At 38.6% G+C, this 22,695-nt stretch overlaps 1 protein-coding gene across 1 annotated transcript in view; it reads right to left on the bottom strand.

Moving 5' to 3' along the window:
* Window positions 1–1,177: 1,177 nt before the first annotated feature.
* Window positions 1,178–22,695, bottom strand: part of stk24b (serine/threonine kinase 24b (STE20 homolog, yeast)) — a 30,387-nt gene continuing 8,869 nt past the window's right edge. The window contains exons 2-12 of the mRNA XM_062997682.1: window positions 19,036–19,563; window positions 16,106–16,336; window positions 11,607–11,663; window positions 11,262–11,370; window positions 10,839–10,996; window positions 8,031–8,216; window positions 7,743–7,888; window positions 6,907–7,024; window positions 4,270–4,326; window positions 3,029–3,165; window positions 1,178–1,838 (exon numbers count right to left, since the gene is read on the bottom strand). Of these exons, the coding sequence (XP_062853752.1) occupies window positions 1,805–1,838; window positions 3,029–3,165; window positions 4,270–4,326; window positions 6,907–7,024; window positions 7,743–7,888; window positions 8,031–8,216; window positions 10,839–10,996; window positions 11,262–11,370; window positions 11,607–11,663; window positions 16,106–16,336; window positions 19,036–19,077 (1,275 nt within the window). The 5' untranslated portion in view covers window positions 19,078–19,563 and the 3' untranslated portion in view covers window positions 1,178–1,804. The remainder of the gene's footprint in view (window positions 1,839–3,028; window positions 3,166–4,269; window positions 4,327–6,906; window positions 7,025–7,742; window positions 7,889–8,030; window positions 8,217–10,838; window positions 10,997–11,261; window positions 11,371–11,606; window positions 11,664–16,105; window positions 16,337–19,035; window positions 19,564–22,695) is intronic.

Genomic DNA, 22,695 nt, shown 5'->3' on the forward strand with positions numbered 1-22,695 from the left:
CCAACGTTTTCCAAATGTCAGCTCTGGTGTGCTAGCGTGTTTTACCTCGTGTTTTACCTGAGTGCCGTAATTTGGTTAAAACATTGAATGGATAAAAACTGAAATGGATGATTCATGCTTTAAAATAAATGTGTGTACTGCCTAGCATTATATATTATGTTTTTATTGACTTATTTTAAACACTATGTCATGGACACCTTAAAAATTAGCAATAGAGATACATGCCTTATATTCTGTATGTAAACAGAAAAACTGATAAAGTTGTCAACTTTTGACCATAAAGTGTATTTCTTTTTGTACAGTGGTACCTTGAAACTCAACGTCAATTGGTTCTGGGAGTGGCATTGAGTTTAAAAAACGTTGGAAAACCTGTTAATGTGTTCCATGGTCCCGTGGAACTGCATATATTTTAGGCTTATGTAAAATATACACTGAAAATAACACAAATATAAAATAATAAACACCAAAATACACTTGAAAAACAGTTAAAAAAAATAAAAAATAAAAACTGCACTTTACTTCTTTATTGTTTCCTTATTCTTCTTAATTGTGGAGATGCTTGATCTTGGAATACCGTATTCCGTTCAGTAAAAGCGCATTCACATGAGAAGCGGCAAAACCGCTTTTGCCGCGGCTGTGCTGTTATTTCCTATAGAGTGTGACGGTGCATTAGAGCATTAGAGGACAGAACTTATGAGCAGTAATAATAAGGAGAAGTTTAGTGTTCCTATGTTCTTATTTTAATACATTAAGTCGTGTTAAGCTTTTTTTTTTAAACCATAAGCGTTTTAGACTCTTAGAAAAGCTGATTCTCACCATTTCTCAGCACCCCGAGCTATAACACAAGTTTAAAAGTGAAACAGTGAGGAAATCCAGCTAAACACAGATACATGTGGAGCTTTCAGAGTGAATTTGATGATTATTTCACACAAATGCAGATTAGCCTCATTTGATGAAGCACTTTGATGATGTTTTACCACACTGCTCAGGCCAAGCGCTGAACAAAGCAGTAGTCACATACAAGTCGAGTTTAAAGAAATTGTCTCTATAAAGGGGGCCGAGTTTCAGAGATTTTGAGTTTAGAGGACATCGAGTTACAAGGTACCACTGTAAACTGTATTTTGAATCAATCAATGAATACAAATAAACACAGAAACTTTGATTGGATAATTAGCATCATTTATGAGTAAAACTCTTATCATAAGATTAACAGTATTCCCAAATTGAACAATGTACAAAAGCAAGGCAAACTCAGTAATGACTATCTGAGAAGTATGGTTTCATTAAATATTTACCTTCACTTTTTTACAATGATCATTTGCAAAAATTCACACTTTGAATGTGTAAAACTAAGACTATATAAACATCTGTACATTAAAAGCTAGTGCTTGCTCTCTGCAATCGATCCCATCTGCCCAAGATTTCAGTAACGCTACTGCAATCTCTATTTGCATGAGGCTTCAGATACAGACACACACTCATCCCTCACTCTCACACACACACACACACACACACACACACACACACACACACACACACACACACACACACACACACACACACACACACACAGACATCTATTCACACATGCATACATGCTGCTCGGAGCCATGCACACTGTACTTCTGCTTTTTGGGCCTGCTCCACACACCAAGGCTGCTCTTTAGTCACTGCTAAGCTTTGTTCAAAGAGAGCTAGAAGAAGCTACACCCCTGTGCTCCAGGATAGACGTCACAGAGGATGCTGGTGCTGGGATTAGCTGAACCGATGCTGAGGAAAGGGCTGCGGTGCGACTGCATACCAATCACTGAGGAGAAGAGGAAGAAGTCCTGGAGAACCTTAAGGAAAAAGAAGGAAAATCTTCTAATGAACTTTTAAAAATGTATTGTTTTGCTATTAGGAAAGCAATAGAAATATCTGTTGAAGCAGTGTAATGAAAGCAAGTCTGAGAAGTCCCACGATGACTGGTTTACATCCCTCCTGCCAGTCACAGTACAGATTCACCCAAAGCCTTTCACTTTCCTATGATTGCTAGTTTTTTTTACAGTTAGTATTTTAATTCATGCATTTTCGACCGTTTTCTCTCAACCAGCGTAGCCAATTAGACCCCCTGAAGACCCTGATTGCGTCCGGGGAGGGTATATTTGCCTGACACACATTCCCTCTGATGCGTGCGCAGTCCACAGATCCCTCTAATTCACCCATACTTCAGTGGATTCGCACAGGAGGCCAGTCACACGCTGATCTTCATGTTCCATGTTCTGTTCAGGTGCCCCAGGCTACTAACCAGGGTCCTTACACAGCATCAAAGACCCCACTGCCTTTTTAGTTCGATTTTGTATGCTCAAGCACTTACAATTGTGCCCGCTAGGAGGCGCCCAGCCGAACTTGGAAAGCTCAAAATCTCATTGCTGATGTGCTAGTGGAATATCCTGCTGTGCCACCTGGTTCTCAACTTAAGTGTCTAGTGAAGGGTTGAGTCTTTAAGATGGTAAGACACTCATGTTTAAATGGACAGGGGACGTTCCTTCCACCATTTGGGTGCTAGTACAGAGAAGTACTTTGATGCCCGTCTTCCTCGAATTTTGGGTGGACAAATAATATGAGCAATACTTGTGGCTCGGAGGTTGAGTGGTACAGAACAGGGTTTGCTTGGTTCTCTAAGGCAGCTTGGGACTGGTCTATTTTTGGCTCTGTAGGCAAGAATCATTGTTTTAAGCTAAATGCGAGCAGCTACATTTATATTACCATTCATGGCATTTAGCAGATGCTTTTAATTAAAGCAACTCATTATTGTGACTAAATGCAATGCAATAAATAGAGGGTGAAGAGCCTTGCTCAGGGGCCCAACTGACAACTTGGCAGTGTTAAGGCTTGCACCACCAACCTTCTTATTGATAGTTCAGTACCTTAACCACTGAGCTACCACTCCTCCAAGCTGACAAAACTGATTGGATTTCTTATGTTTATTCCCAGATGCACTGGTACTTTAACAAATATCCCATAATAATACACATGATATCTTTACCGTTGTAGTCTCTGTATGAGATTGGACACCATGGCATCAGAGATCCCTGGATACGCCTCCTCAGCAAGGAAAATGGCCTTTCCCAAATCGTCTATTACATCTGGCTTTACAGCGGCCTCAGAGTCCCTTTCCTTCAGCTGCAGGTACACAAACACATACCACAGGGTTAAGTCATTCCTGCTTCATAGTACCTAATGATACTTAAGTGGACTTGAGGAAACATTACTCAGCTGGTGACCTTTGACCCTGTTCTGATATAGTTTCACAGGAGCAGACTTTCACTCTGAGGTAAATAAAGTCTGTTGGGTGATTTTGGTTTGTAGGTGGGTAAAAACTAAGACTCACTAAGGAGGGATCAAACAAAGATTAAATTGTATGAGTTGATCCATGCCTAAGGTTAGAAAGTGTTAAAATCGTAATAATAGTATGTCTTTTTAGTGCACTTTAGATTGTACATGCTATGTACCATATAGAATAAGGTTTGGGTGTAGTCAAGACGTTTTATCATAAACAATGAAATAAAAATGAACAGATAACATGATGGTCAGTAAAGTTAACTGACTTAAGTACTATGAATGCCATTAGGTGACGAGTACCATTAATTGAATAGCTTATAGCTTCGCATTCAAATATAAAACACCCCGAATTTCTCATAAACAAGTTTTTATGCTTCATTAAATGAAAAACCATGCCACGTAATGAAAATAGCAGTGATGGAAAACAGTAAGATGAAGACAAACACTGTGAGCAAAACCAGTTCAGCTTTCAGAATGTAAATTTTAAAGAGCTGGTAGTGAACAGTTAATTATAAGCGTAAACAAAACATAAGATGATAAGCAAAGTTCTACCGTTGTCCTAGAACATGATGCAAAATATCTACATCATTTTGTACAAATAAATAAATTAATAATTCTATTGAGCTGAAGTTGCTAAATCAACTGAAACAAATGAATCACAACATTTAATGGCGGTCACTTATACCCCTGTAAGCAATTTTGTCTTGAAGAATTATAAAGGTAAAGGTCCACAACAACCACTTGGGATTATAACTGAAAGAAGGAGAGCAGAGGATCTTAATAAATGGATAAGTGCAGTAACTGGCCAAATGTGACATGATTTTTTTTACCCCCTCATTCTCCTTCTCTTTATTAATAATTAAAGCTCCTTATACCTATCATTTCTAAAAGAAAAAAAAACCTTACTTTTTTCCGTAAAAAATTTAAGAACATAACAGAAACTACCTCTGTTAATACTGGAGTGATAATGGTGGTCAGGCTTTGTGACATCTTAGTAGCATCCTGAAAAAAGAAAAAAACACACACAGGCAATAATTGCAAACAATAGATTACTAAATAAATAGTCAGTTCAAAATCACATATCTTCAAGTATTAGAATCTTTCCAGACAAATAAAATTGTATAAACTATTAGAAGTGCCTTGTTGAACAATGTCACAATGTTTGCACCTGGATTACTACAGGATAAAATATTAAAAACAAAGTAAAAATAAAAAATGACATTAATAACTGTTTGTTTGTTGGTTTTTATAATGCCATGTTGTCATATTTATAATATTCACGGCAGGAATCTGTGTTTTATGCTAGTTTTATTGGTGTAATATACAGTGGGGCCAAAAAGTATTTAGTCAGCCACTGATTGTGCAAGTTCTCCTACTTAGAAAGATGAGAGAGGTCTGTAATTTTCATCATAGGTACACTTCAACTATGAGAGACAAAATGAGAAAAAAAAATCCAGGAAATCACATTGTAGGATTTTTAAAGAATTTATTTGTAAATTATGGTGGAAAATAAGTATTTGGTCAATAACAAAAGTTCAACTCAATACTTTGTAACATAACCTTTGTTGGCAATGACAGAGGTCAAACGTTTCCTGTAAGTCTTCACCAGGTTTGCACACACTGTAGCTGGTATTTTGGCCCATTCCTCCATGCAGATCTCCTCTAGAGCAGTGATGTTTTGGGGCTGTCGCTGGGCAACACGGACTGCACAAATTTTCTATGGGGTTGAGGTCTGGAGACTGGCTAGGCCACGCCAGGACCTTGAAATGCTTTTTACGGAGCCACTCCTTCGTTGCCCGAGCGGTGTGTTTGGGATCATTGTCATGCTGGAAGACCCAGCCACGTTCCATCTTCAATGCTCTCACTGATGGAAGGAGGTTTTGGCTTAAAATCTCACGATACATGGCCCCGTTCATTCTTCCCTTAACACGGATCAGTCGTCCTGTCCCCTTTGCAGAAAAACAAATGATGTTTTCACCCCCATGCTTCACAGTAGGTATGGTGTTTACTCAGCATTCTTCTTCCTCCAAACACGACGAGTTGAGTTTTTACCAAAAAGTTCAATTTTGGTTTCATCTGACCACATATTCTCCCAATCCTCTTCTGGATCATCCATATGCTCTCTGGCAAACTTCAGACGGGCCTGGACATGTACTGGCTTAAGCAGGGGGACACGCCTGGCACTGCAGGATTTGAGTCCCTCTTGGCGTAGTGTGTTACTGATGGTAGCCTTTGTTACTTTGGTCCCAGCTCTCTGCAGGTCATTCATCAGGTCCCTCCGTGTAGTTCTGGGATTTTTGCTCACCGTTCTCATGATCATTTTGACCCCACGGGATGAGATCTTGACCCCAAGGGAGATTATCAATGGTCTTGTATGTCTTCCATTTTCTTACAATTGTTCCCACAGTTGATTTATTCACACCAACCTGCTTGCCTATTGTAGATTCACTCTTCCCAGCCTGGTGCAGGTCTACAATTTTCTTCCTGGTGTCCTTCGACAGCTCTTTGGTCTTGGCCATGGTTGAGTTTGGAGTCTGACTGTTTGAGGCTGTGGACAGGTGTCTTTTATACAGATAACGAGGTCAAACAGGTGCCATTAATACAGGTAACGAGTGGAGGACAGAAGAGCTTCTTAAAGAAGAAGTTACAGGTGTGTGAGAGCCAGAAATCTTGCTTGTTTGTTATTGACCAAATACTTATTTTCCACCATAATTTACAAATAAATTCTTTAAAAATCCTACAATGTGATTTCCTGGATTTTTTTTTCTCATTTTGTCTCTCATAGTTGAAGTGTACCTATGATGAAAATTACAGACCTCTCTCATCTTCCTAAGTAGGATAACCTGCACAATCAGTGGCTGACTAAATACTTTTTGACCCCACTGTATATATGTTTTCAGTCTTGTATTATTAAGGAATTTGAGAATTATTTCTGTATTATCTTGGGTGAGAGTTTCTTTTAACATATTGGGCATATGTAATCTTTGTCTTTCACTGTTGTATTTTGGGCATTCGTTCAGGATGTGTTATGGTTATGGTGATTGGTGTCTGACATTCTTCGCAAAGTCTGAGGTCTTCTACTAGTATTATGGGTTGGTGTGTTAATCTGGAATGGCCTTCTACATCTAGTGTAGATAACATTGTGATAAATTTCCTGTAGTTTATTGTTTGTTTGTATGTTTTATTGAAGTTGCCATTAATTTTTTAATGTAGTCGTTTATAAGGGGTTTGTTCTTCCTCTTGCCAACTGCTCAGCATTTTGATTCTCGATAGTCTGCAATGCCCAGGTTTCCAGCATAGTCTAATATCAAACTTATGTTTATCTTTTTATGAGTTATTTTATTGTTAATAACTGGTGGTTTAATTACAGTCCTCCTGTCAGTCATGTCAGCAACACCCCCAGCCTTTCAGTCTACCCTCCAAGCTAAAAGGCTAGGTAAGGAGAAGTGGAATGACCCATCTGATTAGCTGTTTTTGACAGGTAGCGTACTGTCTTGCCATGCTGTCCATGTCTAAAAATGACTAGTGAAAGTAAACAGTATGGGGTGTGTTTTTTTTTTTTTAGTTTAGGCTTTTTAGTACCCTTTCTCCTGCTACACTGGCCCCATTCTGCAGCTTTTTGGGGTCTTTTTCTCGAATGGTGAAGATCCACGCATCATTGTTGAAGTCATTTCCACCAGATGCCTGTCCATCTGCTTCTCTAGAGAAAAAGAAAAATGATTAAAAAATGAGATTGTTATTAAAGATAATTATACATTATTATAGATCTATTATTAGAGATAATTGTAGATTATTATTAGCCCCCCTATGCCAAATCAATTAGGATGATTCACTGTCACAAGCTAGTGAAGTAACGTATGGAGAGCCACGCACCCATCCGTGATCAACAACCTGTTGTACAGGCGTCTTGACCAGCCAGCAAAGGTCATAATTGCAGCAGCAATGAGGAACCTCTGCTCGACCATTTTCCTCCCTCTAGACTCAGCCAATTGTGTTTGTGTAGGCACCCGACCGGTTGATAGCTCAGCTAAGGTTCGATCTCAGATTGTAATATACATAATTTGTACCTGCACCTCACACATATCTGCACAATTACATACCCAACACCCTAAGTATAGTTATTTATTCTACATATTATTACTATTATTATTATACATACGTAGTATTACCATTCTTATGCTTATTATTATTATTATTTCTACTATTTTATATGTACGAGGGATCTTTAAAAAGATTTTGCTATTGTAACTGCACTGAGCAATGACAAAATTATTAACAGTACACAAAAATAAACAGTTCCATTATACATAGAGAATTTGGACAAAAGCCTGCACCCTTCCGTCAGAAACGGGGCAACATTTACAGCACATCCTAACCCTAAGAGATACAAGGTGTCTAAAGTTGCAGGAGAAACATACGAGTCTGAATCATCGGAGCTGGACTCTTCCCTGCACTGCTCAGCCTTCCAATGCTTGTATCTGTCTATGAGCTCAGTTAAATAGGACGTCCTCTTAGCATGCCGCACGATCAGCTTGTGCTTCAGCAGCTCTTTGGCTGTGGGTCTCTGAAAGCAAAAGACATGAATATGACTTTTATATGCACCATTTAAATCAAACAAGAACCATTACCATTGAGAATGGCATCTTTTATATTATATGCAACAATATAACTTAAACCAAGTCATGTTTAATTAATAGGATACTTACAAAACTTGGCTCCTTGTTCAAGCAAGCTTCCACAAACTCCTTCAGCGGTTTGCTGTAGTTGCCTTCCAGTGTAGGTGGGTTGTTTTTCGGAATTAGAAAGAGCACTTTCATGGGGTGAAGGTCCGAGTGGGGCGGCTCACCTTTCGCCAGCTCAATGGCTGTGATCCCCAAAGACCAGATATCAGCCTGCAGCCCATGATAAAGGAAAAGAGGCAAAGAAAAGCAACAGTAAGCAAAAAAGAAACAACGCCAAAGAGACTTTATGATCACTTACACATTTATAGTGACATTGTGTACAAAAAGATATTTTTCCAGATGCTACGACTAGCCACACAAAAATGTCTGTTTTAGGGTTGCACAATCACCATATATGAACCATCACCTCTATTTCAGTAAGCCCAACTCACTTGTTGGGTTCTTGTTGGGTTCTCACGCACTAAATCAACTGTAGCAGCAAGTCAACTAAAATTAGCAATACAGCTAATGTTAGATTAGCTAATTATTGTTACTGATTTGGTTGCACAAAGAAAAGAAAAAAAGAAAGAAAGAAAGAAAAAAAAAAAGAAAAAGAAAGAAAAAGAAAGAAAGAAAAAAATGAAAAAAGAAAAAAGAAAGAAAGAAAAAGAAAGAAAAAAGAAAGAAAGAAAAAGAAAGAAAAAAGAAAAAGAGAAAAAAGACAGAAAGAAAAAAAGAAGAAAAAGAAAAAGAAAGAAGGAAAAAAACAAAGAAAGAAAGAAAGAAAGAAAGAAAAAGAAAAAAAAGAAAAAAAAAACAAGAAAGTAAAAAACAAACAAAAAAGGGAAAAGAAACAAAACACAAGAAAGTAAAAAAAGAAAAAAAACAAAGAAAAAGAAAGAAAAGAAAAACAAACAAAAAAGAAAATAAAGAAAAAACAAGAAAAAAGAAAGAAAGAGAAAAAAGACAGAAAGAAAAAACCAAAAAGAAAGAAATAAAGGAAAAAGAAAGAAATAAACAAGAAAAGAAGTAAAAAGAAATAAAAAGAAAAAAAAGAAAGAAAAAAGAAAAAAAAGAAAGAAAGAAAGAGAAAGAAAGAAAAACAAGAAAGAAAAAACAGAAAGAAAAAAACAAGAAAAGAAAAAGAAAGAAAGTAAAAAACCAAAAAAAGAAAAAAAAACAAGAAAAAGAAAAAAGACAGAAAGAAAAAACCAAAAAAAAAGAAATAAAGGAAAAAGAAAGAAATAAACAAGAAAAGAAGTAAAAAGAAATAATAAAAAAAAATAAGAAAGAAAAAAGAAAAAAAAGAAAGAAAGAAAGAGAAAGAAAGAAAAACAAGAAAGAAAAAACAGAAAGAAAAAAACAAGAAAGAAAATGAAAAAAAGAAAAAAAAGTAAAAGAAAGAAAAAGACAGAAAGAAATAAAAATTCAAAAAGAAAGAAAGAAAGAAAAGAAAAAAGACAAGAAAAAAAACAAAAAAGAAAAAGAACAAAAGAAAAAAATGAGAAAAAAGAAAAAAACTAAAAAAGAAAAGAAAAAAAGAAAACAAGAAGACAAGAAACAAGAAAGAAAAACAAAAGACAGAAAGAAAAACAAAAAAGAAAGAAAGAAAAACAACAAGAAAGAAAAAAGAAAAAAGAAACAAAAAAGAAAAAAGAAAAAAACAGGAAGAAAGAAAAAAAGAAAGAAAGAAAAAGAAAGAAAGAAAGAAAGAAAGAAAGAAGGAAAGAAAGAAGGAAAGAAAAAAATGAGAACAAAGAAAAAAAAAGACGGAAAGAAAGAAAAAAGAAAAAAGGAAAGAAAAAAACAAAAAAAGAAAAAAAAAACAAGAAAAAGAAAAGACAGAAAGAAAGAAAAACAAAAAAACAAGAAAAAACAAGAAAGAAAAAAGAAACAAACAAACAAAAAACAAAAAAGAAAGAAAAAGAAAGAAAGAAACAAAAAGAAAAAAAACAAGAAAGAAAAAGAAAAAGAAAAAAAGAAAGAAAAAAAACAAAAAAGAAAGAAAAAAAGAAAGATGGACAGACAGATAGATAGACAAACAGATAGACAGACAGACCGACAGATAAATAGAGACAGAAAGATAAATAGAGACAGAAAGATAAATAGATAGACAGAAAGACAGACAGATAAATAGATAGACAGAAAGACAGACAGGTAGACAGACAAACAGACCTATAGATAGTATAATACGTAGAACAGTAGAACAGTAGATAGAGAGTGTGATCAGAATGAATAAAAATAGTCACCCTTTATACTTCCATCAGTGACCTTGTAGGACAGTGGAAGATACCATCATTAACAGAGATTTCTTAGCTAGAACATAGGAACCAAGTAGAACATAGGAACCAGCTAGAACTGGGTTTTGGAGGTCATACAATGTAACTTATGCACTTCTCGTCACATACACCACTTTCCAGTAACATTCCACTGGAGCAGTATTCTTGCTGGCAATCATGACCCAGGCATACCTACACGTTCTAAATCGTAACTGATTATGCATTAATACTTCTAGTGTAAGTTCTATAAAGTCATGTGACTTTGTGGCATAGGCATCATTGCTTGTTAGTCACAAGGGAGAAGTGTATTTTCTGTGCCCTTTTAAATTCAGCTGCAAAACAGGTGTCTATTTTCCAAAGTTAAAAGAAAAACAAAAGAGTCACCTTATTAATCAAAAGTAAAAAAAAAAAAGGCTTGACCAAGAACAGAATTCATCATAAAAAAACCATGATGTGACCATTGCTTGCATCCTTGTCTAGAAAACAGGTCCCATGATTCCCCTCTGATACTGTTCGACTGAAAGTTAAAAAGGATCTAAAAAGACCTGTTTGTGTTCCCTGCTGTGTGGCTGACCTTTGAATCATAGGCAGACTGTTTGATGACCTCTGGTGCCATCCAGAAAGGCGTGCCTACAAACGTATTCCGTTTGATCTGCGTATCCGTCAGCTGCCCCGCCACGCCAAAGTCTGCCAACTTCACCTCACCCTGTTCGGACAGTAGCACGTTGGCCGCTAGACCACACACGCACACAAAAACACACATGCACAAACACACCAAGTGTGTAAAGATCTTTTCTATAAAAGGAAGAAAAATGACTGACAATTGAATAGTAGTTCATTCAAATGAGGATAGCCAGTGTTGCTATACAATTTAGACAGATGAGGACACCTTCAGACGTCTTGTGGATTCCATATCTCAGCAGGTCAGAGCTTTTGACAGCAGATGGACTTGTTTTGACACATCAGTAAATCAGTGCAGAGAATCAGACAGCTGTACCTTTAATATCTCGGTGGATTTTCTTCTCGGAGTGCAGGTACTCCAGACCCTTCAGGATCTCTCTAAGAATGGTGGCGATTTGTGCCTCGTCCAGAGCGCCAGGTTCCAGCTGAAATAAGAGCAGCAGGTCCAGTTTATGACTTCCGAAAACCACACAGCTCAGGGTCTCTTGGTATCAAAAGGTCAAAACCCTGCACTGTACATGGCTAATAGTTGTGTTACGGCAAAACAGCTATGTGACATGTATAGTTTGGAATAATGAACATACTGCATATGGATAATTTATAACTATAATGTCAATATGTACATATAACCAAAAATGCTTAGCTTCAGAATATTACTTACCAAATCCAGTGCCGATCCTCCACCCAGATACTCCATAATGATCCATAGCTTTGTACCCTAAACCCAGAGACAAGAATTAGATCAGGTTTAATAGTTTGAAAGTGTGGCATCACAATGATGACATGCACCACAGAGAGGTACGAAATCAGCTGCATTTGACCAGTTGTACAATATAAGGCCAAATACCAAAACCACTGGTCTTTATTTCATTTATTAATATACCTCCATTCCTGCATTTCAGGTCTGCAACACATTCCAAAATAAGTTAAGACGGGGGCAATTTAGGGCTAGTAATGAGGTGAGAAAACTTAATAATGATGTGATTCTAAACAGGTGATGTCAACAGGTGATTGTAATCATGGTTTGGTACAAAAGCAGCATCCAGGAAAGGCTGGATCTTTTATGAGCAAAGATGATCAGAGGATCTCCAGTTTGTCAACAAATGTGTGAGAAAATGATTGAAATGCTTAAAAACAATGTTTTTTTTTTCAAGGACTTGGATTTGCATATTTCTCCCTCTACAGTGCATAATATCATTAAACGATTCAAGGAATTGGGAGGAATTGCAGTGTGTAAAGGCCAAGAGTCCAAGCTTAAGCTGTCCTTCAAACCCTCAGACGGTACTGCATCAAGAACCGCCTCTCAATAGCTGATATAACCACATGGGTGAGGGATTACTTTGGCAAACCTTTGTCAAGCACTACAATACAGTTACATGCACAAATGCCACTTAAAACTTTACTGTGCAATTCTCTGGGCTCGGAGGCATCTAAGATGGACCATCACACAGTGGAAACGTGTATTGTGGTCAGATGAATCAGCATTCCAGGTCTTTTTTGGGAAAAAATGGATGCCGTGTGCTCCAGACCAAATATGAAAAGGACCATCCAGACTGTTATCAGCAACAAGTCCAAAAGCCATGGTCTGTCATGGTATGGGGCTGTGTCAGTGCCCTTGGCAAAGGTCATTCACACTTCTGTGATGGCAGCATTAATGCAGAAAAGTACATTGAGATCATAGAGCAACATGTGCTGCCTTCAAGACGTCATCTCTTGAACCACATGCGGCACACATTACAAAGGCATGGCTGCAAAAGAAGAGGGTACGGCTACTGGACTGGCCTGCCTGCAGTCCTGACCTGTCCCCAATAGAGAACGTGTGGAGAATTTAGAAACGGAAAATGCAACAACGACGACCCCGTACTGTTGCACATCTTAAGACGTGTTTGCAGGAAGAACGGGACAAAATAAAAGCTGAAACACTAAATCACTTGGTATCATCAGTGCCAAAACATTTTTCAAGTGAAAAGGAATGGCAACATTACAGAGTGGTAAATGCTTTACTGTCCCAACTGTTTTTGGAATGTGTTGCAGGCCTGAAATGCAGGAATGGATCTTTATTAATAAATGAAATGAAGTTGAGCAGATAAAACATGAAATATCTCAGGTTCATCCTGTCTGCAATCAAATAAAAGTCAAAGTAAATATAAGAAACTCCATGCTGTCCCAACTTTTTCTGATTTGGGGTTGTATTAATCTAAAGTTATCTTCCCTTGCTATAGCAGCCCCTGCTTTTCTGCAAAGAATGAATGTGGGAATTTGTCCCATTTAGCAGACGCTTTTATCCAGAATGACTTACAGAAGTGCTTGCTCAGTAAATGTTTTCTTGAAACCCTGTTAGAACAAAAGTATAGGTAGAAGACATTAGAAGGGTGAGGTCTCCATTCAGGCACTTAACAAGGTGAAGTAGTGATGAAGGTCTTTCATCATCTTTTGAAAAGAACAGACAGGAGAGGTTCATGCTAGTACAGAAAAGAGCCTTGAAGCCTTTTCTCCTCGAGTTCTGATTGGTGTATCAAGACTAGCCAGGCTAGTGGGTACATGGTATAGATCAGTTAAAGAATCCTTCAGAGGTTAGGCATTGCTACTGGGCAAGAAAGCCTGGCTCACAAGTGAGGTTTTAATTCATCCCAGAGGTGTTAAGTGGCGTCAAGATCCGGCCTATGTGCAGGCCACTAACATTTATCGATGTCAAACTCTTTAAATGATGTCTTAATGGAACTCTCTTTGTGCAGACAAACACGATCATGCTGAAACAGGAAAGAACCTACTAGTAGTTGGAATTTAAATGCTTTACACATTTTACCACAGTACATTAGACCAGTGTTTCTCAACCTTTTTTCAGTCACGGCACCCTTTAAAAGTATTCAAAATCTCGAGTCACCCCAGTCTAAAATGTATTAAAAAACACACTCTGCATCCCTCGGACTGCTAACAAAAGAAGCTTTATTGGCATGACAAATAAGGACATTCGTTTTGCCAAAGCAAGTTACAGATGCACTAATAATAAATAATAAAAATGACATAATAATAAAAATAGAAATAATAAAAATAACAATAAAAAAGAAGAATTATATACAAAACAGTTACATGTGCATAAAATAGAATAAAATATTAATAAAAACAGTGCAAAATAATAACAATAAAAATTATAATATTTACATTAATGAGGTAATGAGCTCTCTCTCTGTATGTGTGTGTGTCGTTCGCTCTCTCCGCGATACTGAAAGTGATTTGAATTTCGACAATAAACAGCTCTTATTATGACTGATTAATTCCCTCTACTGATAGAAGCGGAATGGTATTACAGCCAGTAAGAAGAACTAAGAACTGCACAGAAATATAAATATGTATTGTAACGGCTCCCAGAGGCGCGACTCGGTTCCTTTTGTTCATTTTAAAGAGCCATTCAACAGAATCGGATCGTTCGCGAACGACTCATCACTATTGGCAATGCATGCAACCCGCATTGACGTTGTAGCATGGGGAAAGGGGCGTGTGAGACAAAATTTGATGTTTGAGGCGGCTAATGGTCTACATTTTCATGATAAGTTGACTTTTTTGTATTTTATTATTTTATTTTTAATTTATTTCATAATATCAGTAACGTGACAATATTTTTGACGGCACCCCTGACGAAGCCAGACGGCACCCCGGTTGAGAAAGGCTGCATTAGACACTGAAGAGGTACAGTTTAACAAAAGTGTACTTGTATGTACTCTGAGTAGCATTTGATTTTGACTACGTGCTTATTGTTGGCATCACATTGGTAATAAACAGTGATAAATAAAAATGAACACATCATACCTCCTTTGCACAACTGGACACTTGTTTCCCGCTACTCATGTCGGTGCCTCTACTAGACGTGGAGGTCACACTTTGCAGGGGCAATAAGCAGAAAGCACATCCGACCTTTCCTCCCTCAGACACAACTAACTGTGTCTGTTGAATGCCTGTCCAGGTTGGTAGAACCAATCAGATTTAAATTTGAGAGCATGAGTTCTAAATGGTGGTGTGCTAGCAGATAAGACCGCTGCACCACTGGAATGCCAATTTTTTTGTATGACTAACCAGTTAACTGCTAACTAACAAAGTTAATGTTTGAAGTGGCCAGTTAAAGACATCATTTTAATTTATACCGACCTGGCATAACATTATGACCACTGACAGGTGAAGTGAATAACACTGATTATCTCTTCACGGCACCTGTTAGTGGGTGGGATATATTAGGCAGCAAGTGAACATTTTATCCTCAAAGTTGACGTTAGAAGCAGGAAAAATGGGCAAACGTGAGGATTTGAGCGAGTTTGACAAGGACCAAATAGTGATGGCTAGACGACTGGATCAGAGCATCTCCATCTCCAGCTCCACTGCAGCTTTTGTGGGGTGTTCCCGGTCTGCAGTGGTCAGTATCTATCAAAAGTGGTCCAAGGAAGGAACAGTGGTAAACCGGCGACAAGGTCATGGGCGGCCAATGCTCATTGATGCACGTAGGGAGCAAAGGCTGGCCTGTGTGGTCCGATCCAACAGACGAGCTACTGTAGCTCAAAGAAAGGTGTCAGAATACACAGTGCATCACAGTTTGTTGTGCATGGGGCTGCATTGCCGCAGACCACTCAGGGTGCCCATTCTGACCCCTGTCCACCACTGAAAGCGCCAACAACAGGCACGCGAGCCTCAGAAATGAACCACGGCGCAACTAAGTCCAGTACTAAAAGTGTACTGACAAGTGCACCTCCCTTAGACATAGCCCTGTATATCAGCTCTCAATCCCCAAGTGCATAAGTATGTCCTTAAAAGCATCTCAAAAAGCTTTTAATAACTGTTCTTCAGGCTACACCACAGTTTGATGTTTGATCATAAAACATATTCACACTAATTCCCTTCCTGTCCTGACAACCAGGTCGTAAACATTTCACAACCACCACTGGAATATTACAGAGAGAGAGTGCTGGGATCCAGAGGGCAGTGGTGGCTCAGCGGTTCAGGTACTGGACTAGTTGGCTATAGTAATTTAAAATTGTGACAAAGCACTGAAAGCACACAAACTACTACAACACTCATTTTATATACCGGCAGGGCTTAATAGTGCTGCTATTTTTACATTCTGTTCATTTTTACCATTTTTATTTGCATAATCATATAAATGTTGTTTCTTACTTTCAGGTAGGAGCCATAGTACTTGGTGACAAAGGGGCTGTCGCACTGGCTTAACACTGTGATCTCCTGCTGGATGTCCTCGATCTCATCCTCTGCTTCCTCCAGGTCAATGATCTTGATGGCCACCACCTTCTGTGTGCGATTGTCAATGCCTTTGAAGACCTCACCAAATGAGCCCTTGCCGATGCGTTCCAGCTTGGTGAACAGCTGCTCTGGATCTGCTTTCAAACTCTGAAACAGAAGTGGGGAAACTGAAGTCAACATTAGATTGAACATTTAATTTACACCAGTGAAGAACTGGGGATTGTAATTAGATTCAACTTTAGATTAGATTCAACTTTATTGTCACAAGGCAACGAAATGCAGTTTAGCATCTAACCAGAAGTGCAATAAGCAGAAAGTGCAGGATATACGGTATCTATGATATACATTATTTACAGTGGGTAAATAGCAGTGGTATGAACAAGATCTATGAAGTTGAATATATTATTGAATGTACTATAAACAAGATATACAGCTAAAAACAATATACAGATTAAGGTGCAGATTAAGATTAAGGTGCTATGCAGGTTAAAGTGATACAGATACAAATAATGATGACTTATTTAATACTAAAATAATTTCCTTACAAACTAAAACACCTGCTGCAGCATGTTCAATACACTACTTGGTTTAAATAATGGATATGACATTTAGTTTACTTATATTTCCTTATTGATTACATGAGAGGGAGCTGGCAGTGGCAGAGATGAGTATGTTGTGATTCTCATTAGGACTGACAATGCTTAGATCAGTGGTTCTCCAAATATGGTAGGAGTACCAATGATGGCACTTGAGGCACCCCAGATGATTTATATATTTATTAGGATTTTACGTCAGCTCAAGTCTTTAATGTCAAACACGGTCATGGACAATTTTGTATGCCCAATTCACCTAACTTGCATGTCTTTGGACTGTGGGAGGAAACTGGAGCTCCTGGAGGAAACCCACACAGACATGGGGAGAACATTCAAACTCCACACAGAAAGGACCCAGACTGACTAAAAGGACTGGGGATCGAACCCAAGACCTTCTCGCTGTGAAGCAACAGTGCTACCCACTAATCCACCGTGCCACCCAAGTTTAATTTGTTGTTCGTTTTATTTGAATAGAAGTTGCTATTGGTTGAAAAGGTTTTATTTAATGTGCAGCCTTCATGTTAAAGAAGCTACTAAAGTTTTTCAAGGACATTATTATTTTTATTATTGCTGCCAAATGTTCCTGCCAGTACAATTAGTTTGATAACCTGCAAGTAAGAGCACTTTTTCTACTGACTGTTGCTTTTTGTTTACATTAGAACAAGCAAAGGCACTTGATGCACCTTCAACCATGCTGTTAAAACAAATGAATGGATTGCTGATTTTCTGCAAGTGCACCATCCCACAATCTGGTGCATTCAGCTATTCTGCACGACAGGTGCAGAGAACTTTGTAACTACTGTAATATGCTTAGATCAGTGATTCTCCAAATATAGTAGGAGTACCCAGATAATACTCCAGATGACCCTGAAAAATGCATGGCTTGTTGCTTGTTTTAGCTAGATAGTAATGGGTTAATGTTGAAAACACTAGTGATGTTTGTTGTTCTGCTTTAGTTAAGATACTCAAATGTTTTAGTTTGATCTGGGGGGGGCACGGTGGCTTAGTGGGTAGCACTGTCGCTTCACAGCAAGAAGGTCCTGGGTTCGATCCCTAGGTGGGGCGGTCCGGGTCCTTTCTGTGTGGAGTTTGCATGGTCTCCCCGTGTAAAGGTAGAGGTAAATTGGAGACACTACTTTGTCCATGACTGCAGACATCCCAAGTCTCCTGCATATACACAGCGGCTCCCTGATGCCCACAAGTCAGATAAAATCTCCCATCTAGAACGAACGAACGAACGAACGCACGCGCGCACGCACACACGCCACTATGTAGGGAACATAAATCCGTTATCTGATATACAATTTAGTGCACTATGTAGGGAACATAATTAATTATGTAATACACTATCTAGTGCACTATGTAAGGAACACAAATCATCATCTAGTTATACTTTCTAGTGCACTATGTAGTGAACATGAATGCGTTATCTAATACACTATCTAGTGCACTATGAAGGGAACATAAATCCGTGATCTGATATACAATCTAGTGCACTGTGTAGGGAACATAAACCAATTGTCTAATTCCCTATCTAGTGCACTATGTAGGGAACATAAATCTGTGATCTGATATACAATCTAGTGCACTGTGTAGGGAACATAAACCAATTGTCTAATTCACTATCTAGTGCACTACGTAGGGAACATAAATTCATATCTAAAATATTATCTAGTGCACTATGTAGGGAACATAAAACCGTTATCTGATATACAATTTAGTGCACTATGTAGGGAACCTAAATCCATTAACTAATACGCTACCTAAAGCATTATGTAAGAAACATAAGTCTGTTATCTAGTACACTATCTAGTGCACTAAGTGTGGAACATAAATTCTTTTCTAATATACAATCTAGTGCACTATGTAGGGAACATAAATCTATTATCTTTTACACTATCTAGTGCACTATGTAGTACACATTAATGTGTTTGTGACGCGAACAGTTAGCAGCTCCTAAAAGTTCCTTTGGTGTGTACGAGAGGTTTTTTGGCTTTTTTTATGGGGGGGTCCAGGTCCAGGTCCGGGGGTACCTCCCTGAAATGAGTTTTTGCAACTTGGGATGTCTGTGACTGTGTTTGATATAACCTTGTGAACTGATGAACCTTGTGTAATGAGTAACTACCGTTCCTGTCATGAATAAAACCAAAGTGTAAAACATGACGTTAAAATCCTAATAAACAAACAAACAAACATTGATCAGGGATGATACTTGGACTACAATCTAAGAGAATTTAAAGCTGGATGCGTTACCTGCATGCCCGGTAAACTGCCCTGAACCGGTGAGTGTGCCATGATCTTTAATACTTCTGTCTGATCAGGTTCAGATTGTATTTCTGATCCTCACAGGTTGAAGGATGTGAACAGCATCAGCTGAGTGTGCAGGTCCGATCTCAAACAGCAAACACGCTACAGCAAACAGTAGACATTCCGTGCAAAGTAACGGGAGATGTGAGTCATTGTGCAGTGATCAGATCATCATGACGGTAAAGTAACGGTCCGCTGTTCAAAGTTCCTCACAGGTTTACTGATGCTGCATACAGCCGCAGAGCTGTTAGCTTAAGTACATCAAAACAACTCTCACCCACTGCTTTACTCTGAATTCAGGGTAAAAACTCCCTCCAGGCTGCTATTATTGTGCAGTGCGTTTAAGTTTGAGATAATTACACCCCGACTGTACTGATGACGTGAAGAGTCAAAGCGTCACATCTCGTTTCTGGTGGAGAAATGCAATGTTGACATCCTCACTTCGCTCTGCTGCCCGCCGCCATCTTGTCGCCGCTGTCATTACATCATAATAATAATAATAATAATACATTTTATTTATATAGCGCTTTTCAAGATACTCAAAGACGCTTTACATAAGACAAATAATCAAAACAAATACGTACATACACCATACAAATCATAGTACAAAATCAAAATAGTACATCAACATCAAGAATAATTAAGATAAAAACAAAGAGAGCAGCATAAGACAGTTCATTAAAAATTAGCTAAATTATGAGAGAGAACAACAAATATAGAACAATTTCTTAAAATTAGACAGAAACAGGACAGATTTACATGCAATCAGGAAACTGAAAACTTTACAAGTTTTAGGATCTAGGACTTCACATTTCTGTCGTGATCTAAGTATAAAAACTATTAAAAAGAATAGCAAAAATAAAAGCATTTATTTTGTGTTGTTACAAGTTAAATGCCACTCTGAATAGATGAGTTTTGAGAAGTGACTTGAATTTGGACAGGTCAGGACAATCTCGTAGGTGTTTGGGGAGAGCATTCCATAAAGATGGAGCAGCTATGGAAAAGGCCCTGTCACCCCAGGTCCGGTGCTTGGTCCTAGAGGGTATGGACAGTAGGTTAGCCTCAGAAGAGCGAAGGCTACGGGAGGGAATGTGCTGATGGAGCAGGTCGGTGAGGTAGGATGGGGCCTGATTATGGAGAGCTTTGTGAGTGAATAGAAGAATTTTGAATTGAATGCGTTGAGCAACGGGAAGCCAATGAAGTTTTTGTAGAACAGGTGTAATATGATCACGGGAGCGAGTATGAGTAAGGAGGCGAGCAGCTGAATTCTGGATATACTGAAGTTTTTTTAGGATTTTGTTAGATGTACCATAAAGGATGCTATTGCAATAATCAATTCTGGATGTAATAAAAGCATGAATCAAGGTTTCGGCGGCAGAAAAAGAGAGTGATGGACGTAGACGTGCTATGTTTTTTAGATGAAAGAAAGCAGTTTTGGTGATGTGATTTACATGGCGGTCAAAAGAGAGGTTGCTATCAAAAATTACACCAAGATTTCGGATGTTAGAAGACGGAGACAAAGTGTCATTATCAATGGTAATTTGAAAATTTTTTGTGGTTTTTGCCAGGGTTGTAGGACCTACGATGATCATATCTGATTTTTCACAGTTTAATTTGAGGAAATTAGCTTTCATCCACAATTTCATTTCAGTGATGCAATTTGTCAGAGTGGAGTGAAGTTCAGTATTAATGGATTTGGAGGAGATGTAAAGCTGAATATCATCAGCATAGCAGTGGAAATGTAAACCATGCCGACGTATGATGTCACCAAGGGGGAGCATATAAAGAATAAACAAAAGGGGACCTAACACTGAGCCTTGGGGAACGCCTTGGGACAGTGGAGCAATGGCAGAACTACAATTGTTGATATTAACAAACTGTTGTCTGTTTATGAGATATGACCTTAACCACAAAAGGGCAGTACCAGTGATGTTGACAGAGGATTCAAGGCGGGACAGAAGAATGGAGTGATTAATGGTGTCAAAAGCTGCAGTAAGATCAAGGAGGACGAGAATATTAATTTGTCCAGAGTCTGAGGAAAGAAGAAGGTCATTTGTGACTTTGAGGAGGGCTGACTCAGTGCTGTGCTGGGGGCGGAAACCAGACTGAAATGATTCAAATAGATTATTGGAATTTAGGTGATCTTTGAGCTGTGAGGCAACAACACGTTCCAGTATTTTCGACAGAAATGGAAGATTGGAAATGGGCCGAAAGTTACTCATAATGTTAGAGTCAAGTCCAGGTTTTTTAAGTATGGGAGTAACAGCAGCCAATTTGAGTGATTGAGGGACTGAGCCAGAACTAAGAGAGGAATTGATTATCTCTGTGATAAGTGATGAGATAACTGGAAAACAACCCTTAACAAGTTTTGATGGAGCAGGATCCAAAACACAAGTGGAGCTTCGCATCCCTGTTAAGATCTCAGATAGGTCCAAAAGAGACACAGGTGAGAACTGAGACAGAGGCTGGGTAATAAATTGAGATGAGATAGGCGGAGAAACAGAGATGACAGGGGAAACTGTCAGAAAATTGTGGATATTCTCAACTTTTGTTTGAAAAAATGAGAGGTAAGAGTTACACTTGTCAACTGTAAAGGAATTGGTAGGAATGGCGGAGTCGAATAAATTAAGCCACGCCCGTTCATATATAATGGGCGGGGTTTATTTCTTTATTTACTTATTTATTAGGATTCGTCATGTTTAAAGTAGCGGTGGTGAATTCGGTTCATTTTATGGACTCGGGTTAATCTGAGTCACTCAGTAATGTGATCCGGTTCACTTGAGTCACTTGTACTGATACACTATATTACCAAAAGTATTCACTCACCCATCCAAATCATTGAATTCAAGTGATCCGATCACTTCCATGGCCACAGGTGTATAAAACCAAGCACCTAAGCATGCAGACTGCTTCTTCAAACATTAGTGAAAGAATGGGTTGTTCTCAGGAGCTCAGTGAATTCCAGCATGGTACCGTGATAGGATGCCACCTGTGCAACAAGTCCAGTCATAAAATTTCCTCGCTACTAAATATTCCACAGTCGACTGTCAGTGCTATTATAACAAAGTGGAAGCGATTGGGAATGACAGCAACTCAGCCACAAAGTGGTAAACCACGTAAAATGACAGAGCGGAGTCAGCGGTTGCTGAGGCGCATAGTGCGCAGAGGTCGCCAACTTTCTGCAGAGTCAGTCGTTACAGACCTCCAAACTTCATGTGGCCTTCAGATTAGCTCAAGAACAGTGTGTAGAGAGCTTCATGGAATGGGTTTTCATGGCCGAGCAGCTGCATCCAAGCCTTACATCACCAAGCGCAATGCAGTGGAGACGTGTTCTCTGGAGTCATAAATCACACTTCTCCGTCTGGAAATCCGATGGACGAAACTGGGTTTGGCGTTTGCCAGGAGAACGGTACTTGTCTGACTGCATTGTGCCAAGTGTAAAGTTTGGTGGAAGGGGGATTATGGGGTGGGGTTGTTTTTCAGGAGTTGGGCTCGGCCCCTTAGTTCCAGTGAAAGGAACTTTTAATGATTCAGCATAACAAGAGATTTTTGACAATTTCATGCTCCCAACTTTGTGGGAACAGTTTGGGGATGGCCCCTTCCTGT

This window comes from Trichomycterus rosablanca, chromosome 6, assembly GCF_030014385.1.
Source record: "Trichomycterus rosablanca isolate fTriRos1 chromosome 6, fTriRos1.hap1, whole genome shotgun sequence".
NCBI lineage: Eukaryota > Metazoa > Chordata > Actinopteri > Siluriformes > Trichomycteridae > Trichomycterus > Trichomycterus rosablanca.